The following is a 21,602-nucleotide window of genomic DNA, read 5'->3' on the forward strand; positions in this document are numbered from 1 at the left end:
TGTGTGTGTGTGTGTGTGTGTGTGTGTGTGTGTGTGTGTGTGTGTGTGTGTGTGTGTGTGTGTGTGTGTGTGCGCGCGCATGCGCGCGCTTCAGAACAATTGGTGACTTTGCATACCACATGAATTGCAACATCTAGGCCCAAAAGGAGGACAAAGGTACAGCTTGAAACCAACAAACGGGAATTTAGTTTAGTCAAACCCCACAGAATTTTAACACTATTACAGTATTTGAATTTTGTACATTACAAATCTTATAAAAATCACCCCAGTGATGTAAAGGACATGTTATTTGTTCAAATATTTGAATTCACTTTTAGACAGCTATAAAAAATTATATAAAACAAATGGAAGAAAGAGGAAGTTGATAGTAATGAAAATAAATCAGAAGTTAGTAATTGTAAAAAAAAAAAAAAATCGGTAAGGGAAGCAAAGGGACACAAGGAGAAATCTATGGCTAGCAGAGTTAAGGACAATAAGAAGGAGCTTTTAAATATTTTAGGAACAAAAAGAATCCTGACAATGGTATTGGTCCACTACTAGACGGTATTGGGAGAATTATCAATAATAATGTAGAAAAGGCAGAAGTGTTCAATAAATATTTCTGTTCTGTATTTGGAGAAAAACAAATGATATAGACTCATCATATAGTGATGATAATACTCCTTCCATTCTACTAGCATCTCTGGAGGATGTTAAACAGAAGCTACTAAAGTTAGACATTTTTAAATTAGCAGGTCCAGATAACATGCATCCAAGAGTTTTAAATGAGCTGGATGAAGAGCTCACTGTACCCCATTAATGTTAATTTTCAACAAGTCTTAGAGAAATGAGGAAGTTCCAGAATACTGGAAGAAAGCTAATGTGCCAATTTTTAAAAAGGGTAAATGGAATGACCTGGCTAAATCTAAGCCTGTAAGCTTGACATAGATCCCAGGCAAGATAATAGAGTGGCTGATATGGGACTGGATTAATAAAGAATTAAAGGAGGGTAATGTAATTAATGCAAATCAACATGGGTTTATGAAAAACAGATCCTGTCAAACTAACTTGACATCTTTTTTTGATGAGATTACAAGTTTGGTTGATAAAGGCAATAGCGTTGATGTAAAATACTTAGACTTCTGTAAGGCATTTGATTTGGTATAGCATGACATTCTGATTAAAAAAACAAGAATGATATAAAATTAACATGGCACATATTAAATTAATTAAAAACTGACTAACTAATAAGGTCTCAAAAAGTAATTGTACGTGGGGAATCATCTAGTTTGACCCTCTGTTTAACACAGGCCACAAAACTTCTTCAAAATAATTTGTAGCACATATCTTTTAGAAAAACCATCTTGATTTTAAAAATGCCAGTGATGGAGAATCCACCACAACCCTAATAAATTGTTCCCATGGTTAGTTACCCCCGTCATTAAAATCATCTGCAAACACTTGGAAGGTGGTAAGGTGATAGGGAACAGCCAGCATGGATTTGTAAAGAACAAATCATGTCAAACCAATTTGATAGCTTTCTTCGATAGGATAACGAGTCTTGTGGATAAGGGAGAAGCTGTGGATGTGGTATACCTAGACTTTAGTAAGGCATTTGATACGGTCTCGCATGATATTCTTATCGACAAACTAGGCAAATACAATTTAGATGGGGCTACTATAAGGTGGGTGCATAACTGGCTGGATAACCGTACTCAGAGAGTTGTTATTAATGGTTCCCAATCCTGCTGGAAAGGCATAACGAGTGGGGTTCCGCAGGGGTCTGTTTTGGGACCGGCTCTGTTCAATATCTTCATTAACGACTTAGATATTGGTATAGAAAGTACGATTATTAAGTTTGCGGATGATACCAAACTGGGAGGGATTGCAACTGCTTTGGAGGACAGGGTCATAATTCAAAATGATCTGGACAAATTGGAGAAATGGTCTGAGTTAAACAGGATGAAGTTTAACAAAGACAAATGCAAAGTGCTCCACTTAGGAAGAAAAAATCAGTTTCACACATACAGAATGGGAAGAGACTGTCTAGGAAGGAGTACGGCAGAAAGGGATCTAGGGGTTATAGTGGACCACAAGCTAAATATGAGTCAACAGTGTGATGCTGTTGCAAAAAAAGCAAACGTGATTCTGGGATGTATTAACAGGTGTGTTGTGAGCAAGACACGAGAAGTCATTCTTCCGCTCTACTCTGCTCTGGTTAGGCCTCAGCTGGAGTATTGTGTCCAGTTCTGGGCACCGCATTTCAAGAAAGATGTGGAGAAATTGGAAAGGGTCCAGAGAAGAGCAACAAGAATGATTAAAGGTCTTGAGAACATGACCTATGAAGCAAGGCTGAAAGAATTGGGTTTGTTTAGTTTGGAAAAGAGAAGACTGAGAGGGGACATGATAGCAGTTTTCAGGTATCTAAAAGGGTGTCATAAGGAGGAGGGAGAAAACTTGTTCACCTTAGCCTCTGAGGATAGAACAAGAAGCAATGGGCTTAAACTGCAGCAAGGGAGGACTAGGTTGGACATTAGGAAAAAGTTCCTAACTGTCAGGGTGGTTAAACACTGGAATAAATTGCCTAGGGAGGTTGTGGAATCTCCATCTCTGGAGATATTTAAGAGTAGGTTAGATAAATGTCTATCAGGGATGGTCTAGACAGTATTTGGTCCTGCCATGCGGGCAGGGGACTGGACTCGATGACCTCTCGAGGTCCCTTCCAGTCCTAGAATCTATGAATCTATGAATCTATGAATAAATATATGTGTATACATCGAGGAACAAAGAATGTAGGCTGTACTTATAGAATGGGGGACTAACCTAGGAAGCAGTGATTCTCATAGGCGCCGACTCTGTGGGCGGTCCAGGGCTGGAGCAACCACGGGGGAAAAATGGTTGGTGCTGAGCACGCACCATCAGAACCTCCCACCAGCGCCTCCTGCTTGCCAGTGGGACCTGATGATCAGTGCCAACCCTTCCCTCCCTGCGCTTCCCGTCTGCTGCAATCAGCTGTTTCGCAGGGCGTGGGAGACTTGGGGGGGACGGGGGAGGAGTGAGGATGCGGTGCGCTCGAGGAAGGGGGCAGAACAAAGCAGGAAAAGGCGGGGCTGGGCAGGAATGGGAAGAGGTGGGTGGGGTTGGGGCCTTAGGGGAAGGGGTGGAGTGGGGGTGGGGCCTGGGGTAGAGCTGAGGGTTGACCCCCACCCCCATCCCCGGCACATTGAAAAGTGGGCACTGGTGGTGACTCTGAAAAAGATTTGGGGGTCATGGGGGATAATCAGCTGAACATGGACCTTCCAATGTGACGCTCTGGCCAAAAGAGCTAATGCAATCCTGGGATATATAAACAGGGATTTCCTGAGTAGGAGTAGAGAGGTTATTTATTTTACCTCTGTATTTGGCACTGGTGAAACCACAAGTCAAGAAGGATGTTCATTAATTACAGAGGGTTCATAGAAGAGCCATGAGAAAGATTTAAGGATTAGAAAACACGCCTTCTCGTGGTAGACTCTAATAGCACAATCTAGTTAGCTTAACGAAGAGAAGATTGAGGGGTGACTTGATTACAGTCTGTAAGTACCTACATGGGGAACAAATATTTAATACTGGGCTCTTCAATCTGGCAAAGAAAAGTGTAGCACAATCCAATGGCTGGAAGCTGAAGCTAGACACATTCAGACTGGAAATAAAGCATACATTTTTAATGACGGGGGTAACTAACCATGGGAACAATTTATTAGGGTTGTGGTGGATTCTCCATCACTGGCATTTTTAAAATCAAGATGGTTTTTCTAAAAGATATGTGCTACAAATTATTTTGAAGAAGTTTTGTGGCCTGTGTTAAACAGAGGGTCAAACTAGATGATCCAAATGGTCCCTTCTGGGCTTGGAATCTAGGAATAAGTAATTCAAAAGCACGTTAAGCGAGACAAAAGCTTGCTTAGAATTATGCTGCCTTCATTATTATTAGGAGTTTAACATATTTCTCTCTAGTCTATTTAAAAACTCAATGTTTCTAATTCTGCATTGTTGTAATAATGTGGTATCTTCTACATATAGGAAAATATCAGTTACTGCAGCTACCTAGGGTGGTGGTTGTTTTACTGGTGCCTTCTGAATAAGGGAAAGAGGAGGCTCCTCTAATCTGGCCTATTTAAAGTAGCCTACTTATACTTATGCTCCTTGTCATCCCTTCAGATCAAGTTGAATCTACTGGTAGCCTTAACATTTGGTGCTTGAATGCAGGAACAAGAACCTTTAGAATATAGGAGATTTGTTTCTATTCAACTGATTAGCAATCTTGGAATCTTTTCCTCCCACAAAATTTGGACTCAAGGTTTTTCTCTGACTTGATATATTACTACATATTGTGTTTCTGCACTGACAGGATGCAGCCTAAGCAGGTTCTCAGGCTGGGATTGTGACCCTAACATCTCATGAACAGGTGCAGAGGCTATTCAAAGAGGAAATACAGTTGGGTCATTTGAAAGATGTCAGGAAGACTGACTATTAAAACTATTCATGACTAAAGTCTGGGTCCTGAAAATACTTATGCACATGAGTAGTCCCACTGATTTCAATGGAATTACTCACTTCTGTGTTTTCGGAGAGTCAGGCCCTTAATCTTATTAATCTTAGTCAGTTACTGGAAAAGTGTGTAAACACATATTACTGTTGGAATGATGCATTCTTTCCTACTTATGCTCATACCTTGCCTCAGAAATTCCACTTCATTTTCAGTGATGAAACTACATAGGGCTCTCGCAGAGGCTAAACGGATCGCTCCAGCCTGTGAGGACCTCCCTCCACCAGAGACGGTACAGACCATATCATGTATTCCAAGTCTATCAAGGAACTGGAACGGGAACATTAATTGTTCTCTGGAAAAAATATAAGATACACACAGTATTTAATTTTTATAAATTGCAGATTATATATAACATTGCTAGTTTATGAGAGAGTTAAATGATGACCTGACATATGTAATCTAAAGAAATGCAAGCTTCCCTGTACTGCTTTGTCAATACATTAAACCAGATGTGAAAGGACTATTATGCATTTAGATTATTGGAATATACAAGGTGTTTGAATTGTATAGCCAACAGGAGGAATAAAATAACCCCACATTGGCTTGTTCTAAGGAAACTTTTTATAACTTATCTTCAGAAATCTTGTCAGTGTAAGATGGACTGAAATTGTGTGTGCAGTCCGTGCAGTATGAAATTTTAGGTGAAGTGTCTTGAATTACATTGTTTGTTTGTACTCTACTGATATATGTTGGAGTACGACTGTCACTACTGCCCTGGGACACTCAGGAAACAGATGTATTTCAGGAGTGCATTCCAGTAAACAAGAGTTTCTCTGAGCTGAGCAGATCCCATAACTGAAGTACCAAAATGATCTGTGTTCTTGGAAAAAAGGGCAGATGACAGACAGCTCTCAGCGGATACACTTTGAGTTCTCATAATCATTAGGAAAAATGGAAACAAGGTGAAGTCTTCTTAAACTAGATATTTATACAGGAACAGGAGACAGTGTGAGCTTCATAGCGCTAAAGATCCATGCAGAAACATCAAGAAAAAAAATCAGTGATCAAGTTATAAGAATAATAAATAATATTAGCTCTTTTTGATGTTTTGAACACTTGAAATGCTCTACCAAAGCATGATGGTTTCTGTTTAGGTTGTTAATGTTAAAACAGATACATGGTGCTCTCACCTGTCTTGCATCACTGGAAAATAACATAAATAATCTACTCCGTTCACTGTAATTTTTCCGCTTCCATTGTCATAAACTACTGCGGTTGCTTGCGAAGTCTTTCTTTTGCCTTAAAATAAACAAAGCATCCTTTTGTTATTGTGGGTTCGTTATTTTTCAGCATATCAAATGCAAAAAAAGCCAAGTAGATCTTATATTTTCATACAGCAGCAATGATTTTCTTTTTGGAGGTAAAGGGGGTAGGGTGGGGGGTAAATATAAGCAACATTCAGCAAGCTACTGCACTAAATAGATTTTATCATTTTGTTAATGTTCATGGAAATAAGAGAAAAAGGACAAAACCCATCAGTATATCCCACACAGTACAACTTTGAACAGTTTTACTTTAGAAGATGAAAAGCAATATTCTGAACACTAAAAAGTAACTGCGAAAGATGATTGAATGCGGTAATGATACATGAAGTGCTAAAGCAGTTTGTTGCACTTGTGCATGTTCCGTATCTACCATCTCATATGAAGCATCATTGCAGGAGCTAATAATAAACATATTTTGTGAAAAAATTAAGGTACTTTGTTAAAAAATGTACCATAGAACAATCAGTTTAATAAAGAATGTTCATATGAATCTGTACGTACAAATTAATTATACTGGTATGAACAGTGCTTCTACAATTTTTTGTCCACATTTAGTAAGATTTCATCGTAAACTATCTACAAAGTTTTATATCTCTGTGAAAACATTAGCTCTGACCTAAAATATGACATACAAAATCTCAGCCCAGAAGAAATAGTCTGGTTTACATCTCTGAGCTCCGGTAATGTTAAAAAGGTTGTTTGATAAATGAATTTTGAAACCTGTTAGCCTGTGAAACAGATCTGTGCTTTTGTGTATTTAAAGGGAAAATAAGATAGTTATTGAACTTATGAAAACTGGCTATAATGCCTTTTCTTAAGCAATGCCGAGTACCCATATCTACTAATTTCAACAACTAGTGATTTACTATTATTTTGAAGGTTCTATCGTAGATCATCATGGATCATTAGATAATGGCATTTGTGCCATACACTTCCATTTTGATACCAAGACATCCATGAAAGAATTGTAAAATATCAATACAAATGTATGAAATAAAGAAATGCACCAACCAATACAAGACTTTGCTGAGTGTTGGGGTTACAAAAAAAATTTCTGAGTCTCAGCTTGAGACCTTCACCACTTCAACCAGACAGACAAACGTGAAATTATTACCTTCCCCAGTGCTGAAGGCGACTCCTTGCTCATCATATTGCAGGGACTCAATCACCATCTTTTTTAATTGTATAGCTAGTTCTTTGCGAAACTTTAGCACATACTCTTCTTCGATGCCACAACATGGCAACGTCACTAATCTTTCTAGCAGCTGAATACACGTTGAATACTGTAGAGAATAAAAATTCATTAAGAGATGCAGGTGAAATTGCATTTGCTAAAACTTTCTATTTTTATATACTTGATCTTTTCTTCTTTGCTTTTATTGATGATTTTTGACAAGATGACACTTTTGCATCCACATGCTGCTTCAAAAACAGCATGCAAATGCATCATTTTCTGTGTGACTAAAGACATCTAATCCTTTCTTCAGGCAACAATGAATCTTGAATTCAGAGTACACCCAACCTCTTTGTAATACAGGATTATTATATTAGAATTAAGTTCATCTCAATTTTAAAAGAAAACTTCTACTGGGCCTTAGATCTGAATTTTTTTTATTAGAATAGAGGAGAAAAAGCTTTCCCACTCATTTCCAATAGGTCTATAGAAATGGAAATAATTTTATTTTACTAAACTGCACCTCAATGATTATATTTCATAATACATAAGGGAAACGTAGCTCTTCGACTGTTCAAGCTGAGTTACTTTAATGTTTATGATTTCCTTTAAAACTGAACAATCAAGATATTTAAAAATTCAAGAGACACTTGACTTAAAGGGCAACCTCTTGAAATAAATTATCCTTTGCTCCTGTGTGCTTTTTTCCTAGTTCTTGAACATGTGATTAGAAAGTAAACACCTCAGCATTAACCCCTTTGTGCTGAAAGCTGGGATGGCCTGCTACAAGGCATTACTTGCAGGAGTTTTGGACCACCGGTAACAAAGAAATATAAGGATGCCATTGTGTATAAGAAAATTTTTACCCTATAAGTAGGAAAAAAAAGTATATTTTTAAAATTACTTTTGAGAATTCTTTTTACCTATGCTGTATTTCCAGCATCTTCTGCAGTGGGCTACTTTCTTACAAATAAATTAGCAAATAAATTTTGATATCACTCGGTTTTATGTTTTATTTCAGTCCAATGTTCTAATGCAGATTTCTGTGGCAACGCTTTTTGGAAAAAAACGACATTAGCATAACATGTATGCACCAAATGCCTTTAAAAGTGGGGGGAAAAAATCAAATTGTGGAAGCTGTAAATGAGGAAAACCTCCGACAGTTCTCTGAGCATGTAGAAAAAAAAAATCAATTGCTTCCATTTTGTTTAGTACCCTTAATGCAAGCACCACAGAAAGCTTTGCTGCAAAACAAAACATAAGATAAATGGAGCAGGCAAAAGAGTACAGCAAATATCTAAAGGACTCAATACAGTACATGCAAACATTTCAATTTATTTCCAGAGGCTGAGCCTTTGTGCTTTTTTGTATTTATTCACAGGCCAATCCCTAGTATTGTATTTTCTAGCCCACTGATATTTCATAGAAGTGTGAGGTACGGTAGAAAGACAAGCTGTGAGGAACACTAAAATGTCTGGGTATGCTTGTGAATGCGGAACAATTCCTGGGGCTTTGGAAAAATAAACAGGAAAATCCATACCGACCATCATAGTATTACAAGAGATACTGAAATTGAGGACTGCTTCCATTGCTAGGGAGATGGTCTGTAGTCTGAATCGTAAGGGATGGTGGAATACACAGCAATGAAGGATGTAGAGGATAAAATATCTAGAATGCTTAGACAAAAGGTTGTCAACCCTGTCTGGTGCAGCCCAATTCAAACTTCAAATTCCACTGGGAAATTAAGGTTCCACAGGTAAGATGTAACTTAGATGGTCATACAGGCAGACTGGATCTGGATTTTTGGACCTCTGTTCTTATTTGGAAAACCTCAGTGTAATAGAAACATCAGCATTATTCCTCGCCCATGGAAACAAGCTGCAATAGTGAGTTAACGGACTTGTTCTTGGAGATGCAAGTAGTAAGGTGCCAGATGCAGAGTTCTTCAGAATCAATTTCATGTGACGCAAGAATATTGCAGATAATAGTCTGTCTTGTCTATAGTAGGGAAATTTTGCAAAAATTTTCCACCATTACTACCATCAGTTCAACTTCATCAATAATAGTAACATTGGGAGCCCTATAGATGAGCCCTACTCAATGCCAATGGGGTTTTAAGCACTGTGTTAATTAGACCGTCTCTGAGCAGGGTTATATGATCCAGCAATGGCACATCTACACAAGAGCTCCGAATGATGTTACCACTGATGGAAATGGATCATGTTAACAATGGTGGGAAATTTTTGTAGCATGCATGAGATAACATGCCAATATGACAAACATTTACTTAAGCGAGGAGCTGGAAGGGGGAAAATGGACGATATTTAAAAAAAAGCACCTGCCACCAAGACATACTTTTTCGGGATGCAGCCGGAGTCTGTATTCTTAAGATACAGGTCCCTTAAATTAAAAAGATTAATTACTCACATCGTGATCTGTCAGTTTTTCCACTAACATGTCTTCCAATTCCTCCTTAATCAGCCATCTGCTGCCAATCAGGTTTCTGTTTAAAATATCACATATATTCTCTTTTTAATTAACCATGCAATTAGAGTTATATCACAAAGGACCATACATACAGTCAGGCTTGGTTTGGAAATGTATTTTCTACTGCAAAACAGTATGATATTCACTATGTAAATACGATTTATAATGTTTAAGTTAGTTATAAAAGCTCTTTCTTATGAAAGGAATGGTAACTACACTTATTAAATTCATTGCATCAAGAGTTAATTATGAATTTTACTTAAGTGTCACTCATTATTGCTACTGAAGTTAAAAGCCAATCAGCAGTTCCACGATAAGCTAATTTTCCACAGATTTATAACTCAGTTCTAAAAACTTGGCCCACAAGGTTTCAGCAAAACAAAATGCACACAAAACTAGATTCAAGACAACAACAAGTCCTTGTCTACACCAGATCTTCCCCTGTTAATCCTTGCTCTTACTGGTACAGCTCTGCTGGTGGCAGCAATGTGGGGGTGCTCATATAGGAAGGGAACTAGTAGCCACTGGCATTTTAACCATGTCATCTAGACCTACTCTGAGCTAGGTTAGACAACATGACAGCACTGGACTCTGTATCAGCACTCCCACTGTCGCTACCAACGGAGGAAGTGAGCTAGTGGTAGTAATGGTGGAAATTTTAAAGAAAACAGTCCAGTGTAGAGAGACAGCCTTAAGGTCTGAATTAAGTTAAACCATTAAAGAAAGGAAATTCAAAGCACTGTCCCAAATATGCCCTTTTCAGGTAGGTATTATATAAAAAGTGTTCAAATACTGGCTGTTGAAACAGCATACTTCATATAGTAATGGGGGTGAGATTACAAGGTGACCTAAGGATGAAGCCTTAACTCTTATTTTTTTGCTTTTGTAGATTTGTTAGAAACAATAAATGTCAATTAATATTTTTAGTGTCACAATTAAAGGTCCCAATTCTGGGAAGCATCATTATTCAGGGATATACTTAACTTTAGCATGTGTTTAAGGGCTTTCCTGAATCAGGGCCTAAAATGACCTCCCTTACTGCCTGACAACATTACTGTTTTCACTGGCAGCTGAAGTCAGGATCCTGCAAAGATTTCAATACATGCTTATCTTTATACATGAATAACCTCAATGAAGTCAATGGGATTACTCACATGTGTGAAGTTATGTGTGTGCTTAAGTCTCTGCAGGATCAGGGCTAACCTTGTAGTTAAGATTGCAAAATGTCTGTATAACAGCCCGTTTTCAGATGCTCAATTCTCTGAAAAAAGTATTTCTTCATTTTAGAGTTAAACTATCTATTCTTGTACCAGTGGAAGAGGCACATGTTTTTGGAAAACTTGAAAAAAATCCTTCCAACCACTTGGTTTTTAGAACATGAAAGAAATGTTGACCACCATTATTCACATGAGTAAATCAATTGGCAAAATTCTGGAAGGAATCACATTAAATCAGATTATTTTTCAGCAGCGTCCACTATGAACTCCAACCCCCATTCTCCCCTTGCCTGCTCAGGCTTAGGCATGTCTACGCAGCATTTTGGAGCTAGCGGGACTGAGCCTTCTGGCCCGGGTGGACAGACTTGGGCTAGCAGGGATTCACGCTAGTGCTCTAAAACTAGCTATGTAGACAGCGCTTTGAAGTTGCAGCTTGGGTTGGAGCTTCTGATTCCAAGCCACAACTTCAAAGCTTTTTCTACACAGCTATTTTTAGAATGCCAGCCTGAGTCTGTCCACCTGGGCAGGAAGGCTCACTCCTGCAGGCTCCAAAGGGCTGTGCAGATATAGCCTAAAGGGCCTCTCCTAGAAAGGTATGATGAATAAACGCTACACGCCATAGGAAACTTTAATCATAAAGGAATGTGGACTTCAGTCAACTAAGAAACAAAGATAAAAAACTAGTGTACCACTGCTAAAGACAAATGTCTCATGCTAACACAACTGTCCCAGCTACCAAAATAGAAAAGCATAGCAAGGTACACTGAAGTAGTTATAACCCCAAACCACAGTGCTGAAGAAAAAAAAAGATATATGCGCTCTTCATTGAAATTTACCCATAAAAAAAAACACACAAAATTAACGGCTAAAATAGAAAAAATTGCAGATCATCATTATGGAGAATTGGAACACTACATAATGCTGGATTGAAGACACACAGCAGGAACATCATGAAAGAACCGCAGCCCTGAAAAAGCAACCATTTAACTGGGAGAAAAAGGAGTGCACCGTGAGAATATGACACAGATTCCTTGGTTTCAATGGAACCTCTCCAACCCTATAAGCCTTCCCTGAATCCTCACTGCCCACCCAGTCTATGGAAGAATTACTACAAAAAATTCTCAACACACAACTGGGCTACTGCATCCTAGTTTCTGGATTCCTCAAAGGAAGCGAACTGCACCCAGGTCTTATAATATTGATTAATTTCAAAGACTGGCAAGCAATCTTGACTGCAGCCATTAAAAAGGCTCATTAACAGACAAATGACCATTATGGTCTTCCAGGAATTTTCCGTTGACTTTCAATAGAAATAAGTAACCAATAACCCAGTCAGTAAAATCCTCAAGGAAAATGGCATTGAACATAGAACCATCTACTGTGAAAACCTTCTGTGGGAAAAAAAAAAAAAAAACTCAAAACACCTTCACCCAACAAGAGTATTTAAATATTGTTCTCCATCCTCGTCTAGTCTCAGTTATGTGCTAAACAAAGGCAAGAAGCTAAGAGAGAGGAGGGGGAAAATTGTTTCTCTTTTCCCTTTTGGAAGAGAAAGAAGAAAAGGGGTAACGGAAAGTAAAACTACTTAAATATGTTGGCACTGGGAAGAAAAAGAGGAGGAAGTTAAAAATGGAATGGTTAATATAAACACAATAAGGAACCTATTAGATTCCTTGAGTGTTGAATCACTTATCCATAATTAGGAATTATGATCAGAAATGATTGGTCTTATGACTGAAATGTTAACTGTATTGCCAACTCTTATGAATTAATCACGAGTCATGGGATTTTGGCACCTGCAGGACAAGCTCTCATGACATGAGACACTCCTCCATTCCTGCTATCTCCAGGGCTAAACTCCCAGGCAGAACCTAATGCAAGAGCTTGTGGGGCTGACGACACACACCTGGCCTTGCCATTGAGCCCTGCCTTCACGTATGGATTGGCCCGCCATCTCAGCAGCATCTCCTGTCTTTGTAGCTCATATAAATCTTTACTGAACAATAATTGAAATACTTGATCTACAGTCAGAATGCTTTGTGTTTCTTGGATGTTCATTGCTTTCTGAGCTCCATTTTATAGCCCTTGTGCAGGAAAGAATATGGTGGGGAAGGTGGGAAACTAAGAAGGAGAGACACTAATAGGAAATGGATGGCAGTTCCCCTATTTTAGGAATGAGGAGAAGCTAAGTGGAGTCTCCATCTGAGCAGTCAGGGAGAGGTGTGCATTTTTTGTGACTTAAGGTTGATGTTCCAACTAGAAATGATCACGCACACATTGGCAGAGAAGTAGATGAGTATACAGGTGTTATAAAGACTAAAAAACATCCTTTTTTTTTATCATCTCATGTTCTTTTGGAGTCTGGTTTTTGATCTCCTGAGGTTGGCAATACTGTGTTATTTCACATGAATTATTTCAAAATTGTCTCTCCAAAAATCAAATCAAAAATGTTTGAAACCAAGATTGTAAGAAGTGCTAAAATAATATAATAAAGCAATTTAAGAAAACTGATATCAATATTAGTGCAAACCAGAAACTCACATTTGTTTTCTGTTCTCAGCAAGTAAGCCTTGGGCTCTCAAGTGGTCTTGGTATTTCTGAATGTCTAGCAGTTTCCCATATATTTCCTAAAATATATAGAAATATGCATTAAAGGGTACAGATATTTTATTATTTATATGGTTTTAAATAATATTCACACATTACTTATCTATGTATATGTATTATCCAAACATCCTGAAGTGTACAAAAAGATGATTGTAAAAATGGCTACAGTATTTAACAACAGTTAAAAGTACACTGCAGGTTCAAAATGTATACAAGACTCTGATCCTGCACTGACTACTGCTCATGGCAGTTAAACATGTGCGTAACTGTTTGAAGGATTGGTGCTTAAGTCATTCTTAAAACTAAAAAGGAGGTGGGCAATATATCTATATAAAAAACACAATTACTGGCTTGAACTTTGAACTGCCTTTTTAGAAAAAGTAAGTATTTATATAGTGTATTCCATGCAACTCTGTTAATTTTGGTGATGATATTTATTATATTTGTATTACGTAGCACTTAGGGGCCCCAACTGAGATCACGGCTTCCTTGTGCTTGGGGAAGTGCATAAACAAATCTGCTTTTTTAAAATACTAGTCGGTCAAAAACTCAGCAAGCAACACACACAGTATAGCAAGTACATTTTTGTCACTGGTGTATTTTCAAACGTGTAATAATGAATCTGTTAGAAGTTTAGGTTACATATCAATATATACAAAAAACGGTATTGCAAGGGTGAAAGGATTCAAAACTATTTCAGTTTCAGTGCTACTATTTACGTAGAGTTTAGCCCTTTTGTTTGTTGGAATACTCTATGCTTAGCTAGAGATTCCTTGCACAGATAAAATGAGGGATTGAGGATACACATTTAGATAGGTTTTTAAACTTTCCTTAATTGATTTCTTACCCATTTAGTAAAACTTCTACATAAACCCTGTCTACATGAGGAAAATTTTGTAAAAAATTCCCACCATTGTTAACACCGGTTCACCTGCAGCAATAGATAGTTTGAGTCAGAGTCCCTTCTCCTTTCCTTCCAGAGCACACCCATAGGAGCAGAGTTAAGGCTGTCTGGTTGCCATAGCTGTGCATTTCCATACTTTCAAATGTTACGGTTAACTTTAATTCTGAATTTCCTGAGTTTAAAGTGTTTGTTTTTTGATAATTTAACATTTTTGTAATTCTTTTTAAACCCTGAGATTATTGGTACATACTCTCAATCTTAATTGTTTTCTTCAAGAATCTAGCTTTCTGATGAAGCTAAATTACCCATAAGTTTAGTGTTCACGCTAAAAAGAAGCATCAAAATACTTAGGATTAAGTTGCTGCTGTAACTCAAAGTAAAACAAGTAATATTTATAAGAAAAACAGAAGTGGTGGTACTACAACTAAATACTGCATATTCCAAAGAACCCACTTAGATTAGCAAGTGCTGACAACAAAAGCCTTATGGATGAGCACTGTGTACACTCCCTTCAATTATTTTACGAAATACAATGGGTGCTAATAAAAACCTCAACATTCACAGCCCCAGCTATCTGCAGCATCAACAGTATCTTCCTATACTTAGAACAGGAGATACTATAGTGCTGCAATTACTGTGGAGTTGCAAGGATTAAATTTTTACATTTTATAGACTACTTTACAAAAAGCAAAAAATTTAAAACAGTGAAACAGATGAAATGTAGGAAAGCCTATGAGTTTTTAGTAATAACCATTGTATGAAGTGCTAATTGTTAAAATACGCAAAATCATAATTTGAAATAAGTGACAAAGATGCTGATGCAACACTTAAATACCACTTAACACTTAAATAATAAAGAACTTCCTTACAGTAGTAAGCACCCACCAATCATGATTTTAAAAGTTTCTTTATCTATAAATATACATTCCCAGTAGGGTTGCAATAAAAATATACAGATATTTAAAAGTATCAGAATAAGTTAACCATAGGTTTACTGATTTTCTAAAGTAGTTGCACTCACAGCACTTAAATGGTTGTGGAATCAGTTTAAAAGGAATCTATGATGCAGGCTGGTGCTGAGATTTATAATAATGTAATAAGCAAATTAAATATTTTTAGAACAGCAACTTAAGTGTATAGAACCTCTGAAGTACAAAAAAACCCAATTGCTTTATAAACAGCACAGACCAGACTGAACCGTAGCAGTAAGCCTTCCAGTAACTTTTTAATTTTGGGTAGGCACACTAGAAATCAACTAAGTATGATCAAATCTGTGTAGAATTTTCTCCCAATCTGTGGCATGTATGTGTGTCTACTTCTATATTTTAACATCTGATATTCTAAGACACAGGAAACATTATTCAAAATATCTGTAAGACTGAAATAAACTGCTCCTACATCGCAATACCTTGTGAGATACCTCGGTGTGATTACCTGGTCTGGTCTCTCACTTTGTAGGCTAGTGAGGTATGGAAAGTGCTACTCAGACAGCAAACATCTCATGCCACTCTGAAGCAACTCGTGCATTTCAGTTAGGAATGGGGTTAAAAGGCAGTCAAACCCGTCAAGAAAAACATTCACAGAGTAGGGTTGGATGGTGTGAGGTTTACCTGAGAATAGATAGAAAATTTTTGCATCTATGGGGTAGAAGTGTCAGGTAAAAGCAAGAAAGCTTAGGTTCTTCTCTGGGGCTAAATGTTTTCTTGATAGCAGGTCAGATGACTGAGGATATGATTACACTGCAAAGAAAAACCCACGGAACCAAGTCTGAGAGCTTGGGTCAACTGACTCACAGGGCTCAGGCTGCAGGGCTAAAAATAGCAATGTAGACATTCCTGCTCAGGCTGGAGCCCAGACTCCAAGACCCTCTCCCCTCCGCTAGGTTCCAGAGCACAGGCCGCAGCCTAAGTGGGAACATCTACACTGCTATAGCCTCACAGTCTGAGCCCCAGGAGCCCAAGTCAATTGACCTGGGCTGTGAGACTCAATGCTGTGGGGTTTTCTTTGCAGTGTAGACACACTTTATGAGGCTTGTCCCAAGAATAGAGGACATGAAGAAGTGGGTTCCTATGAGTGGCCTAAGACTTCTGGAAGTAGAATGAATAAAGCTGGGAATGCACAAGAGATTTTTGGCTATTGAAAGGTTTGACCTAGACAGAGCTTGTCAATTAGGAAAGGGGCTGGATTGGCAGCCCTTGTAAATATATGGGAAGGCTATTCGCTTGACTCCTGACTCTACAGCTTCTTCTCTTCTCCTGTATAGGCATACAGTATCTTCCTATCTGGTGAGAAAGCAGATGCACTGAGGCAGCTGGGACACCTATCTACCTCCCTATTGAGCCAAGAGCAAAGTGGATTCTGGAGCACGTCAGACCCTGAAGTGAGATTATTAGAGAACCACCCAGGATTTGGAATGCCTTACTCACTGCATCCTAATGTGCACATAATTTATTGGGAAGGTTAGCAGATAGTACTAGAATCCTGGGCTAAATACAAAGACAATTGGGATGAGAGCTGCTGTAAGGAAAGAAAGGGAGTAAATACAGTTGTAAGTTTACTGTAAACTGGCCTTAGTCTGAAGTGATTTTAAATTGTAATTAAAATTGCTTTGAGTAATATGCAATAAGTGTAGAGGGAGACCTTGAATAATCATTAGGCTCAGAAGCTCTACTGAGATGAATGAGTGCAGTTCATACTTCTTTTGTTTCACCCTGCCTGTTCGTAGACTTGGAAGTTCATGTCACAACTAAAAATCATTAGAAACAACTTTTTTTTTTTTTTTTTTTTTAAAAGGAAACTTCAAATCTGCATAAAAAAAGTAGGATTTTCCTGAGAATTTCTGAAAATGCCAGATCCCCTCAATGTACTGAAATTCCATGTATGTGCATTTCTAGTGATTAGAAAGAGTTCCTATTTTCTGGAATGGTTTTATCAGAGTGACTTACTGTCTACATGAAAAAAAAATCTAGACTAGGGAAAAGATGGAATGCCATATAAAAAGTACTTCTCCTACAATCAGTGTACGTCTTACAGTAGGAGAGGTCTTCTCATTGAATACAATTGCCAATACGTTTCGGTTTTGCTTCCAACTTTCATTTCTCTCATGGAGTGAAATTTAGGTTACAAAACTTTATGGACAGGAGTAGTTCTACTACTTCATAGGACTACTCATGCGTAAAGTTAAGCACATGTATAAGACTTCGCAAGATTCAGGACTTAAGAGGGTAAGATGCAATCATGATGTTAAATGCTATTTTGCAAAATAATCATATATAATGCCAAACAATTACATCTAAATCCTCATTTCCCCAAAATTATAGGAAACTACTGTAGAGACTCTCACTTTTCAGAAGATTTCATCAAGATGCAATAGTCAAACTCATGAATGTACATGTCTGTTGTCTTGTAATATCAGCTATTTTGTTTGCATAATAGCTGAGTTTACAAGACACTAGGCAGCCATAAATGCTCCCACATCTAATGGAAGGATCAAATCCTTAATCTGCACTAGGATGCACTCTTTTAAAGAAGGATTTATTCTTATTACTAAATAAATTGAGGACAGGAATGAGTGAGAACTGGATCTTTGAAAAGTATCCTCAAAGTACAGAGCAGCTTATGAAAAACATCTTTGTATATTTTTTGATCTAGTTTTTTTTTGGGGGGAGGAAGGGGAGGGGAAAGAGGGCATGTTTTAAATGCCTGGAGGACCCAGAACATCATGCATTAAATTCTTTAGGTCACTTGCCTACCTTGAAAGTGAATATTTTTTGACTTTGATATATTATTTTTAGGTTTTTTTAATCAAAACACTCAATATACTTAAAATGCCCTGGGATGTAAATGATTTTCATTGAATACAATTTTGATAAAAGTAGCATAAGGCCACAATGATGTTTCCATTCACTGAGATTTCTGGAAGGGAATAATAATCAGAACTACGTATGCTACAAAATTTGTCCAACAAAAAAAATGTATAAAATAGGACACTTTGTCTTGTTGATCACATTACAAAACCTGACTATATTACTTGCAAACAATGCAATTTTCCATGTCGTATTCAAAGTGCAACATTTTGAATGAGATGAATAGCTACAACACATGTGAAGGGGTTAAATTCTCTCAATGTACGTTAGAGTTACATGCAACAAATCCCTTGCGCATCAAGAGGTGAATAAACTGCCCCGTCCCCAAGACTAAACTATATTCAACAAGCAGAACAAAGAGAGCAATGTGAATACAAAGGATATTCAAGTTTTATAGAAGTCTTACTTAATATTCAAGTCATACATTCACATATAAACTGGATCTTATAAGATGTACGGTGAATATATGTATTCACTACTTTTAACAGATGTCTAACATTTTTGATTAGCATTACCTAAACAAATGGCACTGCTGTGACTGGTTGTCTCAACTGCAATTAATAAAATCTGAGATCCCTGTCAGTAAATGGAGTTGTGACTGACAAACATTTAGGCCAAATAATCATTTCTTTATCCTATTTATCACTCTTTATGTAGCAATTATTTAAAAAAAAAATCCATACAAAATATTGTCATTCATGCAAATACTGCATTAACATGCAATCTTTTCGTTCTCCCAGCTGTATGAATTACAGTTTTGGTAGTTTAAAAGAAATCAATCTATAAATCTTATATAACAGATTTAGCCTGATGAGAGATTAAAACAATGTTAAGCATTGTATACAGATTTCACCTTTTTTTTGCAGCTGCTTAACTAAAAGGATGTTAAATCCGGTTTAATTAATTCTGCTTTATATAATTCTATTTAATGGACACATTTAGAAATGTCCCAAGAACACTCAAGTACTTTAAAATATCCTACAGTAATGAAATCTGTTTGTCAAGCAGATTTCATTTGAAGACGATTTAATCAAGTGGTATCGTAACAGGATACACACTATCCTTTGTAAGACTATTTCTTAGGCAATCTTACATACCTTTTTTTAAAAGGCTAGGAAGAGCTAAAAATAAAATTGTGCTCCTTGTAAAATTTGTAATTTCTTCATTATGATGGAACACAACAAAACATCTTGCCCTTGGGTTGCTCTGTTTCAGCCAAAATAAATGCAAATGGCTTGTCAGATGACAGCTGTTTGATAAGGCTCCTCTACAAGACCTGCATGCTTTACTTTTTTCCGTGAAACTTGGGATGAAAGGCAGAAGGCAGGAAGAGAATTAATGTAGCATACAGTCTAAAGGCAATGCTACAACCGTGATTAAGTAGAAAAGTTAAAAGGCACAGATTTTCCACAGCCTCGCTGCGTGCAACCCATCCGTGTAACAAGTTGACAGGCCTAGCGCGTCAGCTCCATCATCCTCTCCGACAGCTAAAACGCAGCATTGCATCCCTTTTCAGAGAAAATTTGCGTCTGCACCATGAAGCGTTGTACATTATTTCTTAGCACTGCAGGGGGCTCAAGTCCATATGGAACCTTCACAAATATTACCACAGATCAAACCAGCGGCGTTTCGAGGCAGATTTGACATACCTATTTAAATGAACAGCAGGGGTCCTCGGGCTGCCTCAGGCTGTGCAGGAGAAAACCTCTGTGGAAAGCCTATGCTGCAGCTCCATTACTCAGCAAAGACACACTCTACATTTATCATTCATTTCATTTCTGCCAGGGCAAGAAGCTCATTTGCCCAAGGTCAACAAAAAACGAAAAAAGGGTTTTTTCCAAGAAATAAATGTACCTGACAAGTGGGGATTTTGTCCTTTGGGTTCGTAGAGCACAAACAAACACCAGATAATTCTCAAAAATAAAGAAAACCTATGCACAGAATTTGATTTTTGGGAAGTCCAATAAATGTTGTTGTAACTTTTTCAAGAGTACATAATGAGAAAAACAGAATCTGACAGGAGCATCAAATTGAAAGTACCGGACTACAAAAGTGGGTCTTTTTTTGTCTTACATTAACCATACATTAAAATACTACACATCTCTCTATAAGGCTCTTCTAGGGAGTCAAAGAATTTATGTGCTACTAATGGGCATATTTATAAAAGGGCTCTTCATAACACACAATAAAGAAGTCGGGACCAGCAGTGTTCTATCAGATGTAGCTTTTATCGTAAAGGTAAATGACAGAGATCCCATGGTCTTGCAACCATACTAACCTAAGTGCACATTAAGTTTACATGAAAAAAAACAATCTTTAAAAAATGTTAAAAAATATAAATATATTGAGCTACTTAATACAAATTTCCTTCACATTAAAGATCAGCACATTTCTGCAATTCTTCTCTTTAAGACGAAAACCATGTATTTTAAATATAATGAATAATCCTAAATCTGGTCATCTCTGTTGGATGGACATTCATTACCGCTAACCCTTACTGATACTAAATTAAACTACAGTATAAAATGAAATGTTCAGAATATTCATACCTAATTCATAATCAAAACCAAACTGAAAAAAGGAAAACAAACCATTCGCTTTTAAATTAGGCAAAAACTTCTCTCTAAATGAAAGAATAAATATTATGACTTAACAAAACACATTATGTTTCACCTCTGGTAGTGTTATTATGGTCCATTACGAAATCACTAGGTAAATTCAGAAGCTTCTGAAATGTAGTTCTAATGTAATGTTTTACTTGACTTAGAGTTATCATTATTTATCATAGACTATAATGTACTTACATGCATTAATGAATAAAATGACTGCTTGCCAGTATAAAAGAGAAAGTGAAATGGACGGTGATCTTCTCCCCATTGGATTGCTAATCAAAAGCAAAATTAGACAAAAAAGCAATAATATACAGCAACTAAATAACTATATTTAAATTGCAGTTATAAACCTCTTTTAGAATACTAATTACCTTTTAAAATACCAGAGAGTAAAGACATTCAACCAGTATTCAACCAGTCTGGAGTGCTAATATTTTAACATACCTTGTTATAACCCACCTCAATCTGCTAATATAACCAGATATTTTTAATATAACATTCTAAATCTCTCATTACATAATGGAAGCCCTGCTGTACATCTTAAATAAAATCTCAAGGAATCTATGTAATAGCAATACAGCAAAAGGTGCCAAATTTAGACTAGACAGAAATGCACACTAAAAGATAATTATATGCTATATCAGAATTATGAAAGGTGCCAGATTGACAGCTCCAGAAAATAAAGTCTTCTAGAAATAGTACTACTACTATATGGGCAGTCTCTGAATAAACTTTCTGACATTGCCTTGATAATATATCTCAACTATATTCTAGAGGGAACAGTGTGCAGAACGCAGATATTTTTAGGCAAAACAGTTAAAACAGTTTCATCTGTCTAATCACAGGAGCCAAAACATTTATGTGATGCTTTAGCAATATAAAAATTATGAACAGATTTAT

At 37.1% G+C, this 21,602-nt stretch overlaps 1 protein-coding gene across 1 annotated transcript in view; it reads right to left on the reverse strand.

The window, feature by feature from the left end:
* The window catches only part of MRPS9 (mitochondrial ribosomal protein S9), a 39,891-nt gene that overhangs the window by 320 nt on the left and 17,969 nt on the right, over window positions 1-21,602 (reverse strand). The window contains exons 5-10 of the mRNA XM_026657352.1: window positions 20,895-20,974; window positions 13,255-13,340; window positions 9,437-9,512; window positions 6,950-7,118; window positions 5,701-5,809; window positions 4,693-4,862 (exon numbers count right to left, since the gene is read on the reverse strand). Of these exons, the coding sequence (XP_026513137.1) occupies window positions 4,693-4,862; window positions 5,701-5,809; window positions 6,950-7,118; window positions 9,437-9,512; window positions 13,255-13,340; window positions 20,895-20,974 (690 nt within the window). The remainder of the gene's footprint in view (window positions 1-4,692; window positions 4,863-5,700; window positions 5,810-6,949; window positions 7,119-9,436; window positions 9,513-13,254; window positions 13,341-20,894; window positions 20,975-21,602) is intronic.

Source organism: Terrapene carolina, unplaced genomic scaffold (assembly GCF_002925995.2).
Source record: "Terrapene carolina triunguis isolate 2854851 unplaced genomic scaffold, T_m_triunguis-2.0 Scaffold21, whole genome shotgun sequence".
Taxonomy (NCBI): Eukaryota; Metazoa; Chordata; order Testudines; family Emydidae; genus Terrapene; species Terrapene triunguis.